The sequence below is a fragment of the Phyllostomus discolor genome, chromosome 1 (genome assembly GCF_004126475.2).
Source record: "Phyllostomus discolor isolate MPI-MPIP mPhyDis1 chromosome 1, mPhyDis1.pri.v3, whole genome shotgun sequence".
NCBI classification, from domain to species: Eukaryota; Metazoa; Chordata; class Mammalia; order Chiroptera; family Phyllostomidae; genus Phyllostomus; species Phyllostomus discolor.
The window spans coordinates 145,809,459-145,827,838 of NC_040903.2; the positions used below are offsets into that span (position 1 = coordinate 145,809,459).

General features: G+C 46.7%; 1 protein-coding gene across 6 annotated transcripts; it reads left to right on the top strand.

The window, feature by feature from the left end:
• Positions 1-1,493: 1,493 nt before the first annotated feature.
• SALL2 (spalt like transcription factor 2) lies at positions 1,494-15,203 on the top strand. Of its 6 annotated transcripts, none has more exons than XM_036030593.1 (3): positions 1,725-1,935; positions 10,596-10,913; positions 11,034-15,203. In XM_036030593.1, exons 1-3 carry the CDS (start codon positions 1,863-1,865, stop codon positions 13,577-13,579), a joined length of 2,937 nt encoding a protein of 978 aa, XP_035886486.1. In that variant the 5' UTR covers positions 1,725-1,862; the 3' UTR covers positions 13,580-15,203. The 6 variants fall into 6 exon arrangements, with proteins under 6 accessions (XP_028360037.1, XP_035886486.1, XP_035886496.1 ...); XM_036030603.1 differs by having other exon boundaries at positions 10,596-13,449; positions 14,057-14,526; XM_036030608.1 differs by lacking the exon at positions 1,725-1,935 and adding an exon at positions 9,854-10,190 and having other exon boundaries at positions 10,596-13,449; positions 14,057-14,526.
• Positions 15,204-18,380: the final 3,177 nt, after the last annotated feature.

The window sequence follows — 18,380 nt, forward strand, 5'->3', positions numbered from 1 at the left end:
TCTGAAGATGTGGCCATCAGAGATTTACATCATTCAACTCCAAAGGGGAAAATAATTCCCACTTTCTAGCTGATGGTGTTTCAGATGCTCTCTCATCTCAGGTAGAAGAGTGAAGGGTAAATAAGGTTAAAAGAAAAAGACCCTAGGCGTTATGGCTAGAACATAGGGCATACCTGGATATTCTATGCTCCATAGCACAGTATTACTATAATTCAGGCAGGAATAGCATGGCCAGAAGTTAAAGAACAAAAAATGAATCAACTTTACGTGTGCAGGCAGACAACAGAGGCTTGGTTAGTTGCCAAAGGATGTATTTTAGAGATGGAAGATATTCTTAAAAGTCCAACTTCATATCCAAAAGGACATTATTCCCACAGAATCATTGACAATTGTTTTCAGTCTCTGTGAGAACATATTACAGAGAGCTCACAAATTCACTGGAGAGTCCATGACTCTATGAGAAAGTTCCTTTGTATTGAGCTCAAGGTGCTTCATTGTTGCTTCCACCCATCTACATCAGCTTCTCAGAGGTGGCCTCCCTGCAAGCTGGGCAGGATTGGGAGAGACAGAAGAGCCACCCACCTCAGTTGTTATTTTAAATGAGATTTTTAAAAATTAATCACTTTAGCCCTGACTGGTGTAGCTCAGTGGATTGAGTGTGGGCCTGCAAACCGAAGGATCGTTGGTTCAATTTCCAGCCTGGGCACATGCCTGGGTTGCCCGCCAGGTCCCCGGTGGCAGGGTGGCAGTGTGCAAGAGGCAACCACATGTTGATGTTTCTCTCCCTCTCTTTCTCTCTCCCATCCCCTCTCTCTAAAAATAAACTTTAAAAAATCTTTTTAAAAAAATCAATTGCTTTTTTTTGTGCTAGAAATGTGTTGGCACAGTATACCTTTAGCAGTATTGGGGTGGGGCAGAGGAATGCTAGACCAACTGTCAGATGTACCTGTCTTCCAGGCGCATCTCTGTTACCTCATTGCTGTGCAGTCTTGGATAGATTACTTAACTTCACTGAGTTTTTGGTTCATCTATAAAGAGGATCATCTATAAATGGGAGTGCTAAAACCTGCCATGCTAATCTCAGAGTTGTAATAATAAAAAACTGGCATGTGCATGAAACATTCTATAAATTTATGAACAGCTCTATACACATTAAGTTGTTATTATTATATCGACTGTTCATCTTTACTCTGTCTTTTTGCCAAATTTTTATACACCTGTGCTTGACTGGAGGTATCTGACTTCTTGGCCTCATTATCAGGATATACCAGAAAGTTCTTATTTCAGTTTATACCCCAGAAGTAGTCACATTATCAAACAAGGTGATAATCATGAAAGAACCAGAAGCATTGTGAAGAGCTTGGAAGAAGAGTTAGAAAAATAAGTGACATTTTCTGAACAGACAGCATGGGGAGAGTCCCAGGCCCTGGCAGGGAGGAGAGGGTTAAATCCTTTCCTCTGCAGTACAAAAGAAAAGAGTGTGCGGAAAGATTAGGATTTTTGCTTTTACAATGGGAGCTGCAGAACCGTAGGGAAGAAGCTGAAGAAAAAAAAGGGGGCGTCTCCCCTTTAAAGACTTGCAGAGATTGAGAAAGAGAGTCAGAGACAGAGTCGAGAGAGAGAGAGAGAGAGAGAGAGAGAGAGAGAGAGAGAGAGAGAGAGAGAGAGAGAGAGAGAGAAAGGGAGAGAGAGAGAGGTGTAAGTCTATCTCTGGGGAGAGAGAACATCTCTGCTTCACAGTGATTTGCACTGGAGAAGAGGCATCAGTTGGCTTCAGACCCAAGGGGGAGACCAGACCAGGGCACCCCAGTTAAGACTAAGTGAGCATCGCCCCTCCCTCTCCCACCTCTCTGTACCCGGGAATGTCTAGGCGAAAGCAGCGGAAACCCCAACAGTTAATCTCGGACTGCGAAGGTCCCAGCGCATCTGACAACGGTGGGTGCCTGAGGAGGGAGTGCGGGTGGGAGCTGTGTGTCCAAGCCTGTGTGGGTCAGAGCAGGGCAAGGGGAGGGCCCCAGGACCATGGGAAAAACCGGGGGGAGGACATAGTCCCCGGGGGTTGTTTGAAGGAGTTGAGATGTGGCGACTAAGGAGATGACCTGTGCTGGGGAGAAGCCCCACTTGGCTATTCTCAAGATTGATTCTGTTTGTGTTTTCCTTGTTGTTTTTCTTTGGTTGAAATGGAGTTTTCAAACTGGCTCTGTCTCCCCACCCAAGAGTTTTCTCTCCAGGTCCTCCTTTGCTCACTGGTCTTTGTGCCGTTGCTAAGTAACGTCCTGAGACCTGAAGACTGTCTCTTAGGGGTGGGATTTTCCCCCCTTTTCTTTCTGGAGAGTTGGGTTGCAAGAGAATGAATTGGATAAACGTGAAGGTTCCCCTGAGGGAGAAGAGAAAAAAGTTTCTCATTGTTGAGCTGAGCCGAGAGCAGATCAGAGCTCCCAGAGGGAGAGAGCTAATGTCGGTCAGATGAAGCCAGGTTTGGGATGAGTATCCATGTCACCTGGGGTAGAGACTGAAGAAGAGGTCTGGATGAGGAGCTTAGGTTTGGGCTTCAAGTGAGGCCAAGCTAAGAAAAATAATATGCGTTAATATACCTGTTAATACATGCATATCATTTTGTATGGATATTATCATCTGTTTTTTAAGTAACAGATTTTCTTTATGGGGGGGAGGAGAGATTTCATATATTCTTATAACATCCCAGTAAAAGACAGACAGTAGAGGACTAGAGTACTGAGTAGTGACACTGCCCAAAGCCTCAGAAACAGAGGCATAATCAAGACAAAAACCTAGGTTTCCTGATATCCAGGGCTGGTGCTGCTCACTCAACTGAATCAGAGTTTCCAAACTTGCTTGATGGGTAGATCTGGGCTAGAGTCTGAGAATATCTTTGTAAACATCCAGGTAATTCTTAGGATCAAGCAAGCATTGGACATACAGGTTAGTGATATGGCTGCATATGTGCTCCCTGTGACGGTCCAAAAGTCCTGGTTCAGGGATAAACTATTGACTTGGTAAACAGTTGATTCGCCCAACAATATAGTGTAGGATTAAGCACAAGGGTTTTGAAGCCATACTTTCAGGATTCAAATCCTGGCTCCACTGTGTGGTTAGCTGTGCAATCTTACTTGGTTTACTTTGCTACCTTATGCCTCAGTTTCTTCACCAGTAAAATGGGGATAAATATACTAGCTACCTCCGTAGGTTATTGGGAGAATCAAAGTGAGTTAATATATGTACAGTGCTTAGAAAAATATCTAAGATAAATAAGGACTAAATGCATGTGAGTACTGTTATTAGCATTCTGTGTTAGGACAGTGGCACTTCCTGCAAGTGCTGAAATACAACCAAAGCTCAGGAATCTCTTGGTGAACTTCAGCATTTCTTTATGAGATGTGCACCATGAAAAGCTCTAGGAGAATGTATTTGAAGTGACCAAAACTAAGTCATGGATTTAGTTTTCCACTGTTGTAAAAAAAATGACTTGAGATCACATCAGTGCTCCATGTATTATGGAACAACCTTAACAGACATACTGTGTTTTGGATAGAACGCCTCCTCCTCAGAGTCACTGCTTTGCTGGAATCCCACTGTGCCCATATTTAGAGGCTCATGGTGGTGACATTGTTCCCTCCTGGGACACATTAGCCCTTCTTAATGCCTCTGCAGGCGGGATGTTTCCTCCTCCTGCTCTACAGGAAACTTCTCTCAGACCCTCAGAGTTGCTTCACAGCCCTGCTCCCCTGCTGGCTTGATTATGGAACAGTGCTGAATCTCCCCCAACCCAAGAGGCATCCTCTCTCTTCTCCCAAGTCTGCTCACCCATTCTCATACCACAGCTGAGGAAAAATCTGTGAGGGAGTCAAAAGGAATCTTTAGCAACTGCCTAAGCAGTTTCTCAAGCTCCTTGAACTGTAGCTCCCACTTGGGCCTGAGAACACTTGGGGGCATGGAGATGCTGCTCCAAAGCCATCCCCATAGAAGTAGTGTATGCTTGAATCCAATGCCAGAAGCAAATTTCAGTTGAAATATCGCCCATGAACCATGAGAGTCAGAAACATAAATGTAAGAAGCAAGAAAGGAGTAGTGACCTGCCCTGGTCAGGTGGCTCAGTTGGTTGGAGCGTCATCCTGTACACCAAAAGGTTGTAGGTTCGATTCCTGGTCAGCAGGACACATACCTAGGTTGCTAAGTATGTGTTCAATCCCACATGGAGATTCGATCCCAATTGGGGCACATATGGGAGGCAACCAATGGATGTTTCTCTCTCACATTGATGTTTCTCTCCATCTCTCTCTCTGTCTCCTTCTCTCTCCCCTCTTTCTTTTCCTCTCTCACTAAAGTCAATAAACATATCCTCAAAAAATTAATACTTAAGAAAAAGTACATAGTAGTAACCTCGTAAGGTCTGCCTTAAGAAAGCTTTAAAGGCTTTCTGATCAGCATGGTCCTGAAAGTGAAAGGTCCTGGGGTTACACGGAGTAACCCATTGCAGGGTCTCATCCTGAAGCTGTGATAGCTGTGTTTGATGAAAGCAAAAGTTCCTTCCTGCTCTTATGAGATATGTACATTTCTCATTTCCTCCTTTTCCACAGAAAGGGTTTCTATTTGTATATGTGATCTTCAGGTTCCTGAATTTTCCTTTCCTCTCAGAGACATTTTCTTGTTCTGTGTGTCCCAAAATTAGGTAGGGAAGGCTCTTGTTTGTGGGCTCTTCTGTGTGTTCCTTGGTGCACCTGTGAAGCGATGGCCATCATTATGAGCACCAGCAGACATTTATTTGCTAGGCTAGGGTGCCACTGAGGTTTTCAGGAGCATTTGCCTTTTAGCAACATTGCCTCTACGTGATAAGCAAATGCTGAGCCTTTGTTGCACATTTTAAAAGACTTGTCTCTGCAGTGACCTAAGATGTCAGCAAGAAACAGTCTGTAAAACCTGCTATCCAGCCCTGTTTTTGCTCAGCTTCTTTGACCAGAATACCAAAAGCTAACAGAATACTTATTGCACGTAAGTGATGAGAAGGAAATAGTCTATTTACTTAACAGCTCTGGAGAGAAAAAAAAATCTCTCTCCCCTACAGAGTCTAGAAATCTGGATTAGAGAACATAAGGGACATGAATAGGGAAAATGTAAACTAGTGCATCTGGGAAATAAAGGAAACAATCAGAAACCCAGATATTTAGTGAGAAGGAGAAACCAGGACAACAGCCAAACAGATCTAGAGGGAGAAATGGAGGCCAGCTGACATCAAGAGCAGCAAAAGGGGAAGAAAGCAAAATTAGAGTTTTAAGGGCTCTGTTTTCTTTATATCTAGAAGTAAAGATCATCAGCTCTCAGGCTATTAAGCCATAAGCCTTTCAGCCCTAGGTACCCCTGGGTCAAAAAGAAAACATTTCTAAGGGCATAGAAGTAACTCAGGCATAATGTAACAGAGAACTGGAGAAGGAAACAGAAAGCCTGATTTTCAATCCATCTGGCACTTTGAAGCTATGTGATCTTGGGCAAGTTCCTCCTCCCAGGGCTTTAGCTTTTGGCCTGCAACTAATACCACTCATCAATAATATTTGTGGAGCATTTACTATTTGTCAGGTACTATGCTAGGCTCTTTATGTATTTCCTCTTGTTTATTCCTCCCAACTACTCTATTATTACCTCCATTAAAAAAAAAAACATTTTTATTGTGGTAAAATATACATAACAAAATTTACCATTTTAACTACTTTAAGTATAAAACTCAGTGGCCTTAAGCATATTCACAGTGTTGTACAACAATCACCACCATCCATCTCCAGAACTCTTTCATCCTGCAAAACAGAAACTCTATACCCATTAAACAATAACCCCCCCTTTCCTTCTCCCCGCAGTCCCTGACAACCACCATTCTACTTGCAGTCTCTATGCATTTACCCATTCTAGGTAATTCATATAATGGAAGCATTTAATATTTGTCCTTTTGTGTCTGGCCTATTTCATTCAACATGTTTTCACTGCTCACCCATGTTGTAGCATGTGTCAGCATTTCATTCTTTTTTTTATGGCTATACCCTATTTTAAAGAAGAGAAATCCAAGCCCAAGATAAATTAAGAAATTTTTCCAAGGTCACAAAGATTAGAAAAGTGCCAAAACTGAGGCTTTAACTCAGGTCTGTTTGATCATAGCCTGCGCACTCAATGACTGAGCTCAATGAGTGGGTAAGATCTCTAAGTCCCTTTCAGCTCCAAAATGGTATGAATTCTGTGGTTACTTCTGAGTCTTTTGATATAAGAAAAAATATCCACTTAAAAAAATTTTTGGTGTTTGACCTAAGACATTCCTAGGTTGGAAACAAATATATTTTTCTCACTTAGCACCAGATGTACAAATGATTGTGCCTGTTTATCTACTGTGTTGCACAGGCCAGGGGTGCAAAAAAGTATCTGTGTGTATTTGTGAGCGAGAGGTGTGGAAAAGAAGATGGGATGTTATCCCTTAGAAATAGTCCATAGCAGTAGTTACAGAATCAACTCATAGTTGTGGACACTACCAGTTTGTGTTAGTCCAAGGTTAACAGGAGCTTCAGGCAGGTGCTTACATAGCATGTTTTGTTTCTTTCATGGCTGGAAAATTCTCAAACTCTTTTCAGAACAAAGCCTTTCATCTTAAAGTTAGAAATGTGGTTCAAGATGCACATTTTGAAAGGCAATGTAGTTGCTAAATTCACAGTGAGGTTTAAATCATCAAGTTTTGTTCACGGGAGCAGGATACGAGAGAGCTAAAGCGTAGCTGTGGGCAGAACAGAGCGGATGCCTGACAGGAAGACTTAGCAGTTAGCAGATCATTGTGCCAATGTCCTCATTTTGGCCAGGTTGAGCACAGATAAGGGTAGAAGGTTTGATGGGTAGAAGGTTTGATGGGAAGGGCAGAACTCTGATAGACAGTGTGGCTCTCATCCTTGCCTGGGCAGTGGAATCACCTGAGGAGCTTTACAAACATCCTGATGCCTGGGTCCCACCCTCAGGCATTCTAAAGTGGTCTGGGGTGTGGCCTGGCTATAGATATTTTTAAAAGCTCTCCCAGTAATTCTGATGGGCAGCAAAGTTTGAGAACCACTGTGCAACTAGACCACCCTGCTGAGCACTTTACCCACCTGTTTTTCTCTTTTTTTTTTCTCCCCAGCCTTCTCTCCCTAGCCTAAAGCAGCAGTTTGATGACTCTCTAAAGCCACCAGGTTAGAGAACCACCTGGTTTCCCTTTTCCTTATCATTTCATCTCTTTATAAATGTAAACAATCATGTCCAGGTCTTAGGCCTTCATCCATCCCAGGTTTTACATGTGACCCAAAATAGCTTACTGCACCTTATCTGCTATCTAGACACCATTACCAGCTTAGTTTATTCCAGTGTTTATGACTTCATTCGTGTCTGCCTAAGAATCCTGCTCCCCTTTTCAAGATAGGCAGTGAGTGCAAAGTGCTGAGAAATAGAGGATTCCTCTTACAGGTGGCTGTTGATCTGTCACCTTTCACCAGGGACTAAATTTACCTTAAAGAAGAGTGCAGATCAAATTACGCATCAGAAAGCAAGTTTCATTAAAGAGCAAGAAAGGGGACAGTGTTTCCCAGGAGAAGATGAAAAGAAAAGGATTTCTTTTCTTGTCAGAAGAGCTGACAAAACAGCAACTCGATATCAAATGTTCAATGCTAATTAACAAATGCTCAGTAGAAAGCTTCCATCTGACTCCCTCACCCTTACTGAGGCCAGAGAGCAAATGGCAGGTAAGAGCCGTACAGGGCCCTTTCTGCAGCATTAGGGAAGCCACACAATGTTGCTGTACTTCAGAAAGCACAGGGCAGGAGTCAAAACTCTGAATGCTCCCTTCACTGAATTACCATGTGGACTTGAAAAAGTCACTTAATCTCTCCAAGCTTCGATTTCCTTATGTGTAAAAATAAACAACATTGTACTAACCTGTGACTTGCAGTAATTGCAATAGACCCTCCCATTCCCTCATTGTAAAGGTCAGGCTGGGAAGTACTTAGCTCATCTGTTTCAGAGCCATCATTTCCAGCATTACAATCCTTATGATTATGTAATGTTTCAAAACATAATTCAGTGAGGTGTTTTCAATTAAAAAAATATAGCATCCCTGGCTGGTGTGGCTCAGTGGAGTGAGTGCTGGCCTGTGAACCCAAGGATTGCTGGTTCAATTCCCAGTCAGGGCATGCCTGGGTTGTGAGGCCAGGTCCCCAGTAGGGGGCGTGCAAGTGGCAATCACACATTGATGTTTCTCTCCCTCTCTTTTGCCCTCCTTTCTCCCCTCTTAAAAAAAAAGGTAGCAAAATTTCTGTTGAAAAGTGGATATTACTATTAGATTGTTTCAGCTCCTTCCAAAAAAGACTCCCTACCCTTGACATATGCCAATGATATTAGCCAATAGCTTACCTCTGAAATTAATGATTAATAAGCAACATGACAAACAGATCTAATTTTAGTATATGTATATTTCAGCTAGATTGTTTTGCCACTGACAATATACATCCTCTAATCCATAATATTTGGGACTTCCCCCAAAACCTAAAGTCCTTATGTAAATACTAAGACTAATCTCAAGTTGCTGTCCCCACAATGCTTTCCTGAGGAAGACAGCACAGGTACAATATTACCACTTGACAAAAAGGGAAATGAGGGCACAGTGTGGTGTGACTGAGCACCATGCCTCAATTTACCAGTCAGGCAAGAATAGAACTGGCATTAGAACAACATGGGTTTACTGGTGCCCAGGCAACCACAAAACTAAAAACTTGTGGTCACCTCTTGTAAGTGCCATAAATTCTTTTAGGAAGTGGGAAATTCATTAAGACTCAAGGTAGAAAGAGAATGCAGAGTATGGGATCAAGGGGGTATCTTATCCCTACTTATGTTTCTCTAAGTAGGAGGCCAGGAGGTGGCCTCTGTGGCAGGGAACAGGTGTAGTCATTTCTAGGGCATTGAAACCTGGGTGGAGCTGAAAGGGGCTTTAAACACTGAGAGGCTGCCTGGCCGCCCCTGCTGCATTGTTTCAGGAGGAGCTCCACCCCCGCCCCGGAAGTTAGAGCTAGGTGGGCCTCAGTAGGCCCGCATCTCTCCAACACCAGCTGTCCTTAATAGTGACAGTGTGGTTTCAGGAGAAGGACAGTGAAGGAAGAAGGGTAGAGAAGATGGCTCATTGAGGAGATGACTCCCTCAATGAGCACGAACTTTGTGAGTTATGTGTAAGGTGGGTGATCTGTGGAGAAACTTGAATTCAGCTACTATTCTGCAGTAGGAGGGGCAGGGTGTAAAGAGGCTTAGTGTTGTAAGACAGGAATCCTGGAATGACTTCCTTGAAAATCCTACCCGCAGCCTCCCACCCCGAGACATTTCTTTTGTGGAGGAAGGCGAGGGTAGGGTGGTAATGGAGGTGAGGAAGGCAGGGCAAAACTTGGGGTGTTTGGGGGTGGGTGTGTTGGTGATGAGAGGATGTCCTAGGTTGCCCCTGGGCTTTGGCCTCGGAGGCTCCTCTGAGACCAGACCACCCTCTCTGGAGTCCACGTTTTCCAGGCTCAGCGGATCCTTTATGCAAAGAAAAATAGGAGAAGCCTATCGCTTTGCTCTATTGAACAGGGTTGTGTTTCCCACTGTGCCCCCTTGAGCTTGCTTGGGGGAGGGGGCAGGCCTGGGCAAAGACATCTGGAGATGGGGGGAGCTGGCAGAGGGCGAGGAAAGGTGGACCCCCACCACGACCCACAGCACCTGTTCCTGGGCCTCCGGAAACTCTCCAGGGCTCCGGTTCCCGCCCCCACACACCCACCTCCGCTCCCGCCCGCTCCTCTGCCAGCTCCCGCCAGCCTCCCCAGCAGTCCCTCCCCACAAACTCTCCTGCCTGGCAGCTCCACCCCATCTCCCCTCTCCCAGTTCTCTTGCTCCTGCTCCTCCCACCTCTGCACTGCCTCCCTCCCCTCCCCCTTCTCCCCTGCCCCCGCTGGCTGCCTTCGCAGATCTCCATCTCTGCAGTCTGGGCCGCTGGGTGCAGTGGCTGCCGCAGCCCCAGCGGCCACCGCCACCTCCCCCACCCCACATCCCTATTGTCTCCCACTCCACCCGGCCCTCCACTTCCCCCAACACCATGGCGCAGGAAGCTGGGAGAAGCTCTCTTCTCAGGGGTCCCTGCGGGGAGCCAGCGGAGCTTGGAGGTGCGGTAGGGCCCGGCCTGGGCAGCGATGGGGTGAAAGGGACACGCGGGGGGAGGGGAGACTTTCGGTGGATGCGATCAAATGCACGTTTCTCTGCATAGACCCTTCTTCGTGTCCTCACAACCCATTCTTTGCGCTCGCAGGTGGCCCGCGCCGGGTTGGTCGAGGGGGGTAAAGGGGGGAGAGGACAGGGGAGGGCAGAAGCCTGCACGTGCCCCCCCCCCACACCCCCATGCTGGGTTCTCTTGTCCAGGAGGGTCAAGACCGACTTCTAGCCTTTTGCATGGCCTGATGGTGAGCTCATCTCCCCACCCCCAACTAGCAGTTGCTGGGCTCATAGTTAATTAGAGCCTCCATACCCATTCCAGCCACACCACCCACGCTCTTTCCTCTTCTTGTCCTCAGGTGATGCTAGTGAGGAGGACCACCCCCAAGTCTGTGCCAAGTGCTGCGCACAATTCACTGACCCAGCTGAATTCCTCGCTCACCAGAATGCATGTTCTACCGAACCCCCTGTAATGGTGATAATTGGGGGCCAGGAGAATCCCAACAACTCGTCGACCTCTTCTGAGCCCCGGCCTGAGGGCCACAATAGTCCCCAGGTCATGGAGGCAGAGCACAGCAACCCTTCGGATTCTGGGTCCTCGGTGCCCACAGATCCCACCTGGGGAACAGAGCGGAGAGGAGAGGAGTCTGCAGGGCATTTCCTGGTGGCTACCACAGGTACAGCAGCTGGGGGTGGTGGGGGCCTGATCTTGGCCAGTCCCAAGCTGGGAGCAACCCCATTACCTCCAGAATCCACCCCTGCACCCCCGCCTCCTCCTCCTCCACCTCCGCCCCCAGGTGTAGGCAGCAGCCACTTGAACATCCCTCTGATCTTGGAAGAGCTCCGGGTGCTGCAGCAGCGCCAGATCCATCAGATGCAGATGACTGAGCAAATTTGCAGGCAGGTACTACTGCTTGGCTCCTTAGGCCAAACGGTGGGCCCCCCTGCCAGTCCCTCAGAATTACCTGGGACAGGGGGGAATGCCTCTTCCACCAAGCCCCTGCTTCCCCTCTTCAGCCCCATCAAGCCTGTCCAAACTGGGAAGACGTTGGCACCTTCTTCCTCATCCACCTCATCCTCAGCAGGGGCAGAAACACCCAAGCAAGCCTTCTTCCACCTTTATCATCCACTAGGGTCACAGCACCCTTTTTCTGCTGGAGGGGTTGCGAGAAGCCACAAACCCACACCTGCCCCTTCCCCAGCCCTGCCAGGCAACACAGATCAGCTGATTTCCTCACCTCATCTGGCATTCCCAGGCACCACAGGACTGCTGGCAGCACAGTGTCTTGGGGCAGCCCGAGGCCTAGAGGCCACTGCCTCCCCAGGGCTCTTAAAGCCAAAGAATGGAAGCGGTGAACTGGGTTATGGGGAAGTGATGGGTCCCTTGGAGAAACCCGGTGGACGGCATAAATGCCGCTTTTGTGCCAAAGTATTTGGCAGTGACAGTGCCCTACAGATCCACCTGCGTTCACACACAGGTGAGAGGCCCTATAAGTGTAATGTCTGTGGCAACCGCTTTACCACCCGAGGCAACCTCAAAGTGCATTTTCACCGGCATCGTGAGAAGTACCCGCACGTGCAGATGAATCCTCACCCAGTGCCAGAGCACCTAGACTACGTCATCACCAGCAGCGGCCTGCCCTATGGTATGTCCGTGCCACCAGAGAAGGCTGAGGAGGAAGCAGCCATGCCAGGTGGGAGTGTGGAACGTAAGCCTCTGGTGGCCTCCACCACAGCACTCAGTGCCACAGAGAGCCTGACGCTGCTCTCCACTGGTGCAGGCACAGCTGCAGCTCCTGCCCTCCCTGCTTTCAATAAGTTTGTGCTCATGAAAGCAGTAGAGCCAAAGAGTAAAGCTGATGAAAATACTCCTCCAGGAACTGAGGCCTCTGCCATCGCAGGGGTGACAGAGAGTGGCACAGCAACTCGCATGCAGCTAAGTAAGTTGGTGACTTCACTTCCCAGCTGGGCACTGCTTACTAACCACTTTAAGTCCACAGGGAGCTTCCCCTTCCCCTGTGTGTTAGAGCCCTTGGGGGCCTCACCCTCTGAGACTTCAAAGCTGCAGCAACTAGTAGAAAAGATTGACCGACAGGGAACTGTAGCAGTGGCCTCTACTTCCTCAGGAGTCGCCACCACCTCTGCCCCTGCAGCTTCAGCTTCAGCCTCATCTGGACCTAACCAGTGTGTCATCTGCCTCCGGGTACTGAGCTGTCCTCGAGCGCTGCGCCTGCATTATGGCCAACATGGAGGGGAGCGGCCCTTCAAATGCAAAGTGTGTGGCAGAGCTTTTTCCACCCGGGGCAATCTGCGCGCACATTTCGTGGGCCACAAGGCCAGTCCAGCTGCTCGGGCCCAGAACTCCTGCCCCATCTGCCAGAAGAAGTTCACCAATGCAGTTTCTCTGCAGCAACATGTTCGGATGCACCTGGGGGGCCAAATCCCCAACGGCAGTACCACACTCCCTGAAGGTGGGGGAGCTGCCCAGGAGAATGGCTCTGAGCAATCTACAGTCTCTGCGGCAGGGAGCTTCCCCCAGCAGCCATCCCAGCAGCCGTCCCCAGAAGAGGAGTTGTCTGAGGAGGATGAGGAGGATGAGGAAGAAGAGGAAGATGTAACTGATGAAGATTCTCTGGCAGGGAGAGGCTCAGAAAGTGGAGGTGAGAAAGCAATATCAGTGCGAGGTGATTCTGAAGAGGCATCTGGGGCAGAAGAGGAAGTGGGGATGGTAGTGGCAGCAGCTACAGCTGGGAAGGAGCTGGACAATAATGAGAAAATGATTCAACCTCCTTCTCTGCCACCCCCCCCACTACCACCACCACCACCACCACCACCACCACCACCATCATCAGGCAGCCTGGATCAAACACAGCCAGTGGAGCAGGGAGGCAGTGATGTTGCAGGAGGCACTGAAGAGGCGGCCAAACCAGAGAGGAGCTCGAGCCCAACATCAGCATTCACCCTTGAAGAAGGCAGCAGCACCACCTTGGTGGAGGAATTGAGCATGCAGGAAGTGATGAGAAAGGAGCCAGGAGAGAGCAGTAGCAGAAAGGCCTGTGATGTGTGTGGCCAGACCTTTCCCACCCAGGCAGCTCTGGAGGAGCATCAGAAAACACACCCCAAGGAGGGGCCACTCCTCACTTGCGTTTTCTGTAGGCAGGGCTTTCTCGAGCGGGCTACCCTCAAGAAGCATATGCTGCTGGCTCACCACCAGGTACAGCCCTTTGCCCCTCATGGCCCTCAGAATATTGCTGCTCTTTCTTTGGTCCCAGGATGTTCACCCTCCATCACTTCCCCAGGGCTCTCCCCTTTTCCCCGAAAAGATGACCCTACGATCCCATAGGCCTGTTTTTTTTTTTTTAATACTTGCTGCCCTTTGACGTAGGTTGCAGAAACAGAGAGCTTTGTAGAAGAACCTCCAAGATTTATGAGCCCTTATTTGTCTTTGAGTTCTTATATGTCCCAAGTGGTTTTTCTTTAGTCCCTGAGCTTAGACATTGTTGTGCTCAAGGGGGGAGAGGGCTTGGCCCCCTGAGGAATTTTTCTTCTCCATTCATTGTTCCTGAGGAAAATAGATTCTCTACAGCTTTCACATTCCCAAGGGAAACCCCCTCCAGCACCCCTGGGGTGACTTCTCCCCTCTCTTCCCTTCCTCATCCTTTCCCTCTGGCAAGTGCATCTGAACACCCACATTTGGAATTGCAGCGCAGTCCAAAGGGCCTGGCTGCTGTGCCTGGAGGGCCCAATGCCACTCCTCTGATGAGTTCTTGTCCCAAGACGTTCCTGCCCAGGTGGTGAGTGTGGGTGCCTCGTCATTCTGGAACCAGTGCACGGCTTTCCTGTCAAAATTGAACGTACGGTGCAGGGCTTTTCCCACCAAGCCTGGTAGTTCCAGCTCCACCTCCGCTACCACTTCAGGCCTGGCACGACCAGAGCTGTTTGGCCTAAGAACTGTGGCTGGGAATGTGCCTCCAGCAATGGAATTCAGAGGGGCTAAGGGAAAAAGAGCCCTCTTATTGCAGCCTCCTGCATCCAAGGCAGTGCTTGAACAGCTTATCATAGAAGTAGCAAACTGTATGTTCCTTCTCCTTCCCTCTTCTCCAGAAGGTGCTAGCAATGATGCTGCAGCAATATCTGTGTCTGTAACTCAGTCCTAGAGGGTAGGGAGAAGTGAAGGGCAGACTCTTGCCAGTAAGCTCCTTGATAATCACATTAAGGTAAAGGTGGATATGCCAAGACATCTCCAGCTTCCCATATTTCTTCATTGCCTCTCAAAGTTAGGAAACAAGTGTATCTTGCCGAGAGGTCTCCTATGGAATGTTTTGGGAAATGTGAAGTTAGTTCATATCTTTAACAAACACTGTTGGTGAGGGTAGTTGAAGTAATGATGGACAGTTGAGTGTTGCTAAAGTGTGAGAACCTGTGTGATTAAGAAAGGGACATGATATAAGGGAGCGGACCTTGAATTCTTGATTGAGTGGATCACATAAATGTTCTTTTGGACTAATAGTGACTTAGTGTGCAGCACTGCACCACAGATCATGAGAGATTTCCTAGCACTAGTGTGCTTTTAGTTTTAGATAACTCCCTCCTTTATTCCCTGGCCCCTTGTATTTTTCTCATCTTTCTCTCTCAAGGCCCACTTCCTCCCCATTTTGCTTGTCCATGGACCGGGGCTTATGTCTTTGTTACTGTCTGGGCCTTAGAGTCCCAGACTTCAGGAGATGAGCTCCAGGTGATGTCCTCCCTGCCTCTCCGTCTTATAATGAGATGTAGTATTTACTCTTAACATAGGATCATTTGGAACAGTTCTGAGGAGAAAGTATTGGTTTTGCTAGTAACTGACTTGAATGATGGCTTCTTCTCCGAAGTGTAGGTTTCAGAGCTTCCTAACATAGTAAAATGTGAAGAGCAGACAAGGGAGATGTTAGTGTCATTTCATTTTCATTAAAGGTGTTTTAACCAAATATTTGTGTGTTTCTTCTTATTTTATGACTAAATAGCCAGCTGGGGTGTGATACAGCACCCCCTAACATTGAAATTCCCTTTCCACCTACATGTCCTGCCAAAAACTGAACATATGGTGTTAAAATATTTAATTTAGTCAGCCTTGTTTTAAAACAACCTCCAGTGATGTAATTTCCCTATGGAAATGGATGTTGTATTCTCACAAGGTAGAGAATTTGCCCACTATGTACAGTTATTACTTAGGTTTTCTCTTTGCCTAGAACTTTCCACCACCAGGCTTTTGTGTTTTATTTTTTGGGGTGTCTTGTTTTGTTTTGTTTAAATGTTGGAAGCTGTTTATCAGTCTTTCCTGAACTCCAGCACAGACTGGCTGACATCAGCTAATCTGCAGAATCAAGATGAATTAATCTGTATCATCCTTGAGATCTGATATAATAAACACAAAGTAATTGAACTGTAATAATTTTTAAACAATAAAGGAGGATTCTTAGTAGAGGAAGTACATTGAGGGTGGAAGCACAAAATGGTAAGGTTCAGATTTGACTCGGACCTTAATTTCATAAAGAGAAGATGCTCCAGAATTTTTTTGTAAGACTACAAAATCACTGAATTTTAGTGCTAAAGAGATGGAATTGGTAAAATGATTTGCCCAAAGTCACTTGACCAATTAGTGGCAGAGTTGGATGAACTCAAGTTGACAGAATCACAGTCTTAGTGTTACCACCAGTTATCAGGGATGGTGCTGGCTTCCTACCACATCAGTAAGGACTCCTGACATAAGGCTGGCTGGAAGACAGAAGGGAGGAGGTAAGTAAACCTATTCTTGGCTTGATTCAAGGTAAAGAATGATGTTTGATTCTAGTTGCCCCCCACCAGAACAGTACAGGTCCTTTTAAAAGGTACTGATGAGCCCTGGCTGGTGTGGCTCTGTTGGAGCTTCGTCCTGTAACAAGGGTTACAGGCTTGATTCCCTGTCAGTGTGCTGTGTAAATTGCAGGTTCAATCCCCATCTGGGTGTGTACAACCCCATTTCAGGAGGCAGCCAATTGATGTTTCTGTCTCTCTCCCTTTTTCTCTCCCTCTGTCTCTAAAAAGCAATGATAAAATGTCCTCAGGTGAGGATTTAAAAAATAAACCAAAAAAACCCCCCTGATGAATAGGAACACATGGGAATCTTGGGAACTCGATTTGGTAAAGAAATAGCTCCTGTCTCTTTAATTCCTGGCAAAGCTTTATAAATCTGTTTTTCTTGTCAGCCTGTGGAAGGAGATGGGTCACCAATCCTTGTAATTTTCTTTACCTTCCTTACTCCTGTTGGACATAGATAATGCCATTTAACTAAATAAACTAGATTTGCCCTCTCTTTAGATGCCAGTTCCCATTATGGTAACTGCTGTCAGGCTTCAGCTGCTGTGCACTTACTTCCTTAGGCAGGTCAGCACTGCGTCTGACTTTCCACCCCCCTCTTTCTGTCTCCTTTTCATTATTTTTCCTACCTATCCTGCTTTTTCTTCTTTCATAGACCTCTCTTACTGGACAGCTTTTATTTTTCTTTTCTCTCTTCACTTTAAATTCCTTCCTTTCTTTTCTTTTCCATCTTTCTTTACCTTTAGTCTCCCTGATTGCATTTTCCCTTATCACTTTTTTTTTTATCCTCAGCCAAGGACATCTTTTCATTGCTTTTAGAAAGGGAAACAATTGGTTGCCTCCCATATGTGCCATGACTGGGGGCGTGAGTCTACAACCTAGGCATGTGCCCCAATTGGGGATCAAACCTGTGACTTTTTGGTCTACAGGATGACACTCCACCCAACTGACCCACACCAGCCAGGGCATTTCTCACTCTAAATCACTTCATTTGGTCATCTTTTTGGAAGGCAAATTAATTCTAACCTGCTGGAATAAGTGTGTAGGTCAGCTCACAAAACACTACATGAAATAAACAGTGGGTAGAATTCAAACTGAATGGATAAAAAATGTCACTGTTACAAGCAAGAGAGAGTTTCTTTGCTTATTCATTCAGTTATTTATGAGAATTTATTTTCTTTCAGAGACCAAGTGTTAAGTAGGTACAAAAGTCATAAATAAGATACACCTATGGGAGCTGAGGCTAGGAAGAGGAGAAATGTAAACATTTTTACATGGTGGTAGTAAATACTATAATAGACAAACAATGGCCTGTGGGTTCCCAGAGGGAAATAACCAACTTGGTGCAAAGATAGAGAAGGGTGAGGGGGCATACAATTCTCTTAAATTTAGCTTTCACAATAACCACTTTATAATATACTAATTCAACCCATACAACAACCTAAGGACTGATGCAGTGACCATTTAAGAACCTCTACAAGCACCCTAGTTGGTGTGGCTCAGTGGACTGAGTGCCACCCTGTGAACCAAAAGGTTGCCGGTTCTATTCTCAGGACACATGCCTGGGTTGTGGTCCAGGTCCCCAGTAGGGGGTATATAAGAGGCAACCACACATTGATGTTTCTCTTAAAGATTTTATTTATTTTTAGAGAGTGAGGAAGGGAAAGAGAAAGAGGGGGAGAGAAACATCAATGTGTGGTTGCCTTTCACACACCCCCTACTGGGGACCTGGCCCTGAAACCTAGGCTTGTGCCCTGACTGGGAATTGAACCAGTGACCCTTTGGTACACTGAGCTGAGTCTCCTTTGGCAGATATGGTGATGTGCTGCTTCAGAGGCATCCCTTCAAAAATAAAATGGCTACCTGCCTGTGAAAAGCCTAGTTAGCTGACAGCTTCCAGCTGTCCCACTCCTCACCAGTCTGGCCAATGTCAGAACAAAGTGGTAAGTGGTACAGGGTCCTAGCCATGCCCATAGAACATGGGACTCTAATGAGCAATTTTTTCTCAGCAACTCCCCATTGGGCTGGCAGAGGCTTTGTCAGGTCTTCATAGTTTGATAGCTATCCCTATCCAATTTTACTCTCCACCCCCTTTTTACAACTGTTATTCCCCAATCAAACGTGGACTCCTAATTCTGTCTTGGCATCTGCTTCTCAGAGAATTCAACTTTTATCACCCCTAACATGGCGTAGAATCTACTGACCCATTTTTTACAGGTTTTTTTTAAGAGGGGAAGGGAGGGAGAAAGAGGGAAACATCAGTGTGTGAGAGATATCGGTTGCCTCTCACAAGGCCCCCCTACTGGGGA

Bases quoted from the DNA above. Each gene is read 5' to 3' on its own strand.
- SALL2 (XM_036030603.1), top strand. From the start codon at position 1,863: ATGTCTAGGCGAAAGCAGCGGAAACCCCAACAGTTAATCTCGGACTGC. The intron at 1,936-10,595 runs GTGGGTGCCTGA...TCTTGTCCTCAG, and splicing joins TCCCAGCGCATCTGACAACG to GTGATGCTAGTGAGGAGGAC. The intron at 13,450-14,056 runs GGTACAGCCCTT...CTCGTCATTCTG, and splicing joins ATGCTGCTGGCTCACCACCA to GAACCAGTGCACGGCTTTCC.